This window comes from Myotis davidii, unplaced genomic scaffold (assembly GCF_000327345.1).
Source record: "Myotis davidii unplaced genomic scaffold, ASM32734v1 scaffold233, whole genome shotgun sequence".
In the NCBI taxonomy this organism is placed as follows: Eukaryota; Metazoa; Chordata; class Mammalia; order Chiroptera; family Vespertilionidae; genus Myotis; species Myotis davidii.
This window is the reverse complement of record NW_006285917.1, coordinates 2,451,151-2,458,789: the sequence shown is the minus strand read 5'-3', so window position 1 is coordinate 2,458,789 and position 7,639 is coordinate 2,451,151. Positions and strand designations below refer to the sequence as shown.

The window sequence follows — 7,639 nt, the reverse complement described above, 5'->3', positions numbered from 1 at the left end:
GGTTTTATTCCCTCCCTAACTTCAGGGGAAGATCCCTACCTGGGGAAACAACTTTTCTCGGAGAGGTGACCTTGGTTAAAACACAGTGCCAAGAAGGTGACCAAACATATTAAGAACAGTATGCCATATATGCCAGGTCCCTTGAAACAGCAAGGATGGACCGGCTCCCGGCAATATACTAAGCCCTGAGAGGCCACAGTCCCTTGTCCTGGGCACTGTAGGTTCCCCTTTGGAATCCACAGCCTAGTAGAAGCAGTTGGCCCTGGGGACACAGATAAGATAGGTGGTCAACAGGAGACAGAAACCAAAGCCTAGTGGGAGCTCGTAGACCTGTCTAACTGGAAAAATGACAGTGAGTACATGTCTGTGAGGGAGGTGGCCTTTCTAACAACTCAGAAGAGCGGAGGAGGATGCGGAGAATTTGAATTTGGTGAAGATGGCAGATGAAGTGAACAGGGAACGAAGTGGCTGACTGGTGTAGCTCAATAGTTGAACATCAACCTGTGAACCAGGAAGTCAGGGTTCGATATTAAAAAACAGAACATTTTGTGTAAAGAATTGAAATGACAAATTTATTATACAGAGTCCTAATGAACATGGAGTTCTGGGGTCTTAGAGTCTTCAGGGGGAGCAGGTTTTGCCTCGCTAAGTGCACTTGGGCCTCTTTTTCCCTCATAGCTCTGCTTTTTTTTTTTTTTTTTCCAGAGAGGAGCCTCTTTTTTTTAAACACATTTTTATTGATTTTCAGAGAGGAGGGGAGGAAGGGGGAGGGAGAGAGAAACATCGATGATGAGAGAGCATCATCAATTGGCTGCCTTCTGCACAGCCTCACTGGGGATCTAGCCTGTAACCCAGGCATGGGCCCTGACCCAGAATGGAGCGGTGACCTGGTTCATAGAGGCTGCTCAACTACTGGCAGCCAGCTCTGCCTTTTAGGAATATAACCACTAGAGGGCGCTTCTGCATTGACCAAAAAATTACTTAGTTCACATTTTAGATGATGTCCTCTCATTGCATAATACAGCAGCATTTTCCAAATGTTCCTTGGAACCCCCAATTGGGTTTACTTCAGAGGATGAATGTGAGGCTGGAAGAGCTGCTTTTACTGCCCTGCCCCACTCTCTGTTCAGTCACCACTGTTTATATTGTTGGGACTCTACTCAGGAAAGTAGGGAAAAAAATATTTTTCCTCTCTGAAAATTCCACTGTTAAACGGAATTTTGAAAAATCGTGTCCTAGAGCAGCAATCGAGGAACTTTATAGCCCTCAATAACCAGTAGTGGTCCTTAGGCGACCTTCCATGTCACCTTTTGGCCTGACTATAGTGGTCGCCTGTGTCATCTTGGCAATGACAGTGTAGCTTTCGGCCTCTGACAAGATTGCTTTCGGTCTAGTTTCCACTGGGGCCTTACTAATTGTTCTTTTAAAAAGTAGCATATGGCCCTAACTGGTTTGGCCCGGTGAATAGAGCATCAACCTGTGGACTGAAGAGTCTGGGGTTCGGTTTTGGTGAAGGGCATGTACCTTGGCTGCAAGCTCAATCCCCAGTCCCCAGCCCTGGTCAGAGCATGTGGAGGAGGCAACCAGTTGATGTGTCTTTCTCACATCGATGCTTCTCTGTCTCTGTCTTTCCCACTCCCTTCCACTACCTCTAAAAACAAACAACCAACCAATATCACTCCGTGAGGATTAACAAACAATAAAAAGTGGCAGATGAGGCCTGGCCAGGTAGCTCAGTTGGGTAGAGCATTGTCCTGATGTGCCCAAATTGTGGGTTTGATTTCCGGTCGGAGCACATACAAAAAAGTAACCAGCCCGTCCGGCGTGGCTCAGTGGATGAGCTTCGACCTGTTAACCAGGAGCCGCAGTTCAGTTCCCAGTCGGGTATATCCCTGAGCTGTGGACTCAGTCCCCAGTGTGGGGCAGCCAGTCAGTGATTCTCTCTCATCACTGATGTTTCCATCTCTCTCTCCCTCTCCCTTCCTCTCTGAAATCAATAGAAATTATTTAAAAAAAAAGTTGAAAAAGTTAAAAAAGCAACCAGTGAATGCATAAATAAGCGGGACAACAAATCTCTCTCTCTCTCTCTCCCTTCTTTCCTCTCTCTAAAACCAATAAAAAAATTTTTTAAGTAAAAATAGAAGAACAACAATCATGAAAATGGATTCTCAAACCTGATAGAAATGATTGTCAGACCACAGGTGGTTGTGGGTGTTCTTTCCAGATTGCGCAGATGATGGGGCGGCTCGCGGTGCTTGCAGGGAGCTCCCCCTCCTGCGGAAGCTTTCTCCTTGTGCCTGCACAGCCCGGCCCCTAAGGCAGGGCGAGCCGTGGGGATGGGGAAGCTTACAAGGTGTTTCCCTAGGTTCAGAGGGGAGAGGAGATCCTGGCAGACTTTCACGGAGAAATGAGGGACCTGGGGACCAGAGAGGCTTCCGTGGGGCAGGGTCACATTGATGCCTCTGGGTCTCCGTGCAGGCGTTACGAGTGATGGGGAAGATGATGCGAGAGTGCTGGTACGCCAACGGCGCGGCCCGCCTGACTGCTCTGCGCATTAAGAAGACCCTCTCCCAGCTCAGCGTGCAGGAAGATGTGAAGATCTAACCCTGCTTCCCTCCCCTACATGCAACCTGGGCAGCGAGGACTACACAGAGCTGCCATGTCGAACGTACGATGGAGGCCTACCTCTCGTTTCTGCCCAGCCCTCTGTGGCCAGAAGCCCTGGTCTGAAAGAGGGACAGAGCCCGGGAGACCCGCTCACTCCCATGTTGGGTTTGAGACACAGACACCTTTTATACTTACCTCCTAGTGGCATGGAGACTCTGAGCGAATGGTGTGAGAACTCGGTGCCACAACTCTTAACGGGTTGTAGTGGGGAGTCCCGCCCAACCCGGTGCGCCTGGGGTACATCCAGGAGTGGTGACGGCGGCCTGGGGGGCCCAGGTGAAGCCGAGTGCTGAGCAGCACTGAGATTTTCCTCCAGGAACCGGCCCCAGCACCGAGGTGGCCCAGAGGAACCCAGAGGAACCTGAAGCGCAGCCCCTCCGGCAGGCAGTTCTGGGCCCCGTGCTCCACCCTCGCTCAGACATCGGCAGGGGCTGCCAGCGGAGACGGAACCCGCCCCAGTCTGTCCAGCCAGGTGTGCTTGTGCCGAGGTGCGAGGTTCATCTCCTGTTGTGCCTGGTCCATGCCACGCCCTTATGTGTGTGCGTGCGTGCGTGTACGTGTGTGTCCGTACATACGTGTGTGTGTGTGTGTGTGTGTGTGCGCGTGTGTGTCTGTAGGTGCGTACTTCCCTGCTTGAGCTTTCTGTGCATGTGCAGGTCAGGGGTGTGTTCTTCATGCTGTCTTCGTGCTGGTGCCTCTGTTCAGTAGTGAGCAGTGTCTCGTTTCCTGGTGCCCTGCCCAGAGGTCTCCTCCCTGCCCCTGCCCCAGAGCTCTGAGCCACGGTACCCTCCTCCCCCACAGGCCGCTCTGCCAACCCTGCGTGAGCACCGCTCTCCATTTCAGACTGGAACCAAAGCTGGCCCAGCAGGCTTTGGGGTCCAAATGGGAGGGAGGGTGGGTGGGCAGGGAACACAGCTTGGTGTGAGTCTTGGGCGTGTGGTCAGCTGCCACCGTGGGAAATGAGCCAGCCCAGGGCATGGTCCTCGCAGCATCCAGGAAGGCCCAACGCGTTTGCAGCCCAGATCGTGGGACTCGGATTAGAATGTCACATCTGTCTTTCCTGTCCCAGATTCTGGAAACAGCCGTGTATATTTTTGGTGGTGGTGGGTTTAGGGTGGGGAAGGGAAAGGGGGGCAAGGAGTGGGGAGGGAGTGCGGGTGGGAGGGAGGCATCTGCATGGGTCTTTTACTGGATTATCTGATTGTGGTGGAGGGAAAGTAGGAGGCTTGTACCCACTTCAGGGGCCCTGCTAAAGGGAGCAGCCTGAGCCGAATCATATTTAACCTGAATGTAGTAGTGAGCGATGTCTAGAACACGGTTGTGGGTGGTGGTTTGGTCACCGTAGCTTAGGTATATAATAACTTCGAAGCCATAACTTTTAACTGGAGTGGGTTTTTTGTTGTTTGTTTTTTAATTTTATTGGGAGGGTCTAGATTTTAACTTTTTTTAATATTATTAAGTTTTTATAAAAGGAAAACCATCTCTATGTGATGATTACCTCTCAATTTATTTGTTTTTAAAGAAACCCTTACAAAAACAACCACAAAAAAAAAAAGCTTCAATCAAGCGCACATAGCTCAATCACACTGGAAACGTCCGTCCTTGTCCTGAGCCTGTCCCCACTCCACAGGAGAGGCCCGTCCTGCCCTGGGGGTTAGTCTCTCTCGCTTCTGCCCACCCACCCCCAGTTCCAGGAGTGGCTTAGGGCCAGGGCCCCGGCCTGTTGTGCACTGTCCAGCTGGTTGCTCCTTCTCCAGGCATTTACTCAGCTAATGTTGAGTGCCTGTTGGGTGCCAGGCACTGTGCTAGGTGCTGGGATACGGCTGTGAACAAGACAGGCTTGGGTCCTACCTTTGGAGCACTGAGGAAAGACCTGATCCAAGTTGGTGGGTGCCTGTTTTGAGACCAGAAGTTCCATACAGTCGTTGGTTCTGAGAGCCTTTGAGCCCGGAATGATTGCTCTCATAGGAGACCACCGAGGAGCAAGGATGCCTCCCACGCCAAAGAGACGGGTGGTGGGCACGAGCGCCCAGTCACTGCGTTCCTTCTGCGCCTCCTCCCTGCCCGGGGAGCATGGTGTGGATGCAGCTGCACAGCACCCCTGCCTCCAGCCAGCGACTCGCTGCCAAAGCTTGTGGAGGAGGGAGCCCTCTCCCTGCTTCTGTCTCCCCGATGCCCCTGGCCTTTCTATTTATTTTCCTGATGTGTTGCCTCTTTCCTTGCATTAAAGGAGATTTCCCCCTAACTGTTTGGGCCAATTTACTGGCTATTAGCTCCCCCCCCCTGGGGAAGACTGAGCAGGTTTTCGGGAAGTTCCCATCCTCGCCCTCACCACTCTTAACCATAAGCGTTGGGAGTTTAGAGGGCTGGGGAGAAACTACAGCCTGAAGCCGTGGTGTTTGGCCACGAGACTAACCCTGACCCTTAGGGCAACCTGCACCTCTGGATTCTGGGTTCACAGACCAAGGCCAAGCCCGTTCTTTTGTTGCCATCAAGGCCCCCGAACGGCATTCTCGGTACTTCTGTTTGTTTTTGTACATTTTACTAGAAAGGATTGTAAAATAGCCACTTAGACACTTTACCTCTTCAGTATGCAAATGTAAATAAGTTGTAATATAGGAAATCTTTTGTTTTAATATAAGAATGAGCCTGTCCAATTTCTGCTGTACATTATTAAAGTTTTATTCACAGAGCTGATCTGGTGCCATCTGTTTTCCATCTGTGGGTTGTGCTCGGCTGTTGTCAGGGGAGTGGGCCCGGGCAGATGTTCTCAGGTGGCGTTTCTACCCTCCCCCTGGGCTGGGCAGCAGGTCACCGAGAGGAGCTGACCCACCCCTGTGGGGTCTCCCTGAGACTGTCCTCTGTTCCGTGGAGGGAGGCCTTGTGTGTGAGGGAGTGGGACACTAACCACCTTTTCCTGGGCTCTATCTGTATTTTAGTCTTGTAGCATTTTCCTCTTTAGACAAAAAAGGGTCTTGATCCTGCTTAGTCGCAAACCACGTAGTCTCGAAGAGCTCTCCTCGGTTTCTGCTTCCCCTCCTAAACTGGAGTGTGAATGTGAATCTGGGGCTTTGAGATGTGTCTCCAGTGGTTCCTCTGGCCTTTTCAGTGTGTGGGTGGCTGTGAATGTCTGTCTCTAGGCCGAGGGAACCTGGGATAAAAGCCCTAGAATCATAGAATTTCACCCTAGCCCACCACCCCGTGGGCACTTGCCTCCCGACAGCGTCCCACCACGTGCTTTTGGGCCATGTGACTCCGAACCTCCTGGTGAAACACCCGGGACCACAGCTTGCACCTGCCGGCAGGTGTCTGCTGTGAAGAAAGCTCTTCCTCATGCAGATCCGGGCGACCTCCATGTGACTTCCATCCTCAGGCGCTTCAGAGCAGCTTCCTCTCTCCCATATAAGGCCCTGCCAATACTTGAAGGCAGCTGTCATGTTACCATGAGTCTGGCAAAGCTTCGAGCTCCTTCAGTTAATATTAGCAGATACTTACGTGTGCTGAGCAATGTGCCCAATCTGCTTTATGTATATTAATTGCTTTTATCGTAAAAGAGTGTGAGGTGGGCGTTATTGTCCTCTCTTTATGGTTAGGAAGCAGGGTTAGAACTCAAGTAACTGGCCAGCAAATCAAATAAGCTTAGCTCACAGGCTGGAAGAGACCTTGGGTTTAGGATGTCGGACCGCAGGCTGCAGCCCTTTATCCTTGGCACCGTCCAGCCTCCATGGTCCACGGTTCTTCCCCCGGCCACCTGCTCTCCGCCGAGCCAGCTAGAGCCCTGGCCGGGAAGGAGAAATAACATTTCACCTAGGCGTTAACTGGCAGCCCAGACTAGAACAGGAGCCCCGGACTGTGCTTGACACCTGCAGGTCACATCCCATGGCTGCATCTCATGTCTTGGGTTGAGTAAAATCCAGTCACCTTCTCCTTCCTCCATCCTGTATAAGGGAAGTTGAACTCAGGTGCAGGACCACATATGTTTACCCTATTAAGTTTTAGCATAGATAGAACCTGCCCATTGCTCCAGCCTGTCGATATTTTAAAATTCTGTTTGCCTAGACCGTGGTCAGCAAACCGTGGATCGCGAGCCACATGCAGCTTGGCTCGCGAGCCACGGTTTGCTGACCACTGGGCCCTAGACTTTTTCATTGTTTTCTCATCTGAGACTGGGGGGCTGGAGAAAATCAAGTAACTTTTAGAAGTTGGCTTTAAGTTTGGCATATATCCCCAATACCCAGGTTAGCTGCTAATTAAATGCTCCCTGGCCACAATTCTTTGATGCACAAAGAAAACAGCAGAAGCCCAGGTAGCTTGCTGAAGTGGGCAAGTATTACGGCCGCTGCATCTCTTTGACCTACCTGTCTGTCGGAAGGAAAGGTGAAGTGGCTTGTAGCTAATCTCAACCCAGTTCAAAAGACAGTCACCTTGCAGCCATGGACCTACAATTCACTAAGCTATGGGTTGCAGGTTCATCTTCATTCTGGAAATCAGAATGCCAACCATTCTAGTACCTGTTCATGTGCCCTTGGAGGTTACTAACAGGGTTTCACCTTTGTAAGGCCCCGTACAGGAGACCTGAATTCATTTGACTGGTGTATCACTTGGGTTTTCGTTACACATTTTACAGTTCTGCTTCCTCCTTCGTCCCAGGCCATGTCTTCTGTCTGGTCTTTGCACTCTGGAAAACATGACTGCTAAAAACAACCAAAACAAAATAGACTAGGAGCCTTCAAGAGACACTCAGGAACACAGAGGGATGCAGAATGAAGGTGGCGGGAGGGGAGGAAGCTTTGGATCCAGCCAGGAATGCTGTATTAGGGTTCCCCAGAGAAAGAGTCCAGTAAGGTAGGTAGATGGATGGATGGATGGATGGGTGGGTGGGTGGATGGATAGATAGGTATTTTAAGGAATTGATGCATGGTTGTGGGAGCTGGCAAGTCTGAAATGAGGCCAACGAGCTAGAGAGCCAGGG

At 51.1% G+C, this 7,639-nt stretch overlaps 1 protein-coding gene across 1 annotated transcript in view; it reads left to right on the top strand.

Annotated features, from left to right (window-relative positions):
* ACVR1B (activin A receptor type IB) overlaps window positions 1-4,912 on the top strand; it is a 21,736-nt gene extending 16,824 nt beyond the window's left edge. Inside the window, exon 9 of the mRNA XM_006757062.2 lies at window positions 2,479-4,912. Within this exon, the coding sequence (XP_006757125.1) occupies window positions 2,479-2,604 (126 nt within the window). The 3' untranslated portion in view covers window positions 2,605-4,912. The remainder of the gene's footprint in view (window positions 1-2,478) is intronic.
* Window positions 4,913-7,639: the final 2,727 nt, after the last annotated feature.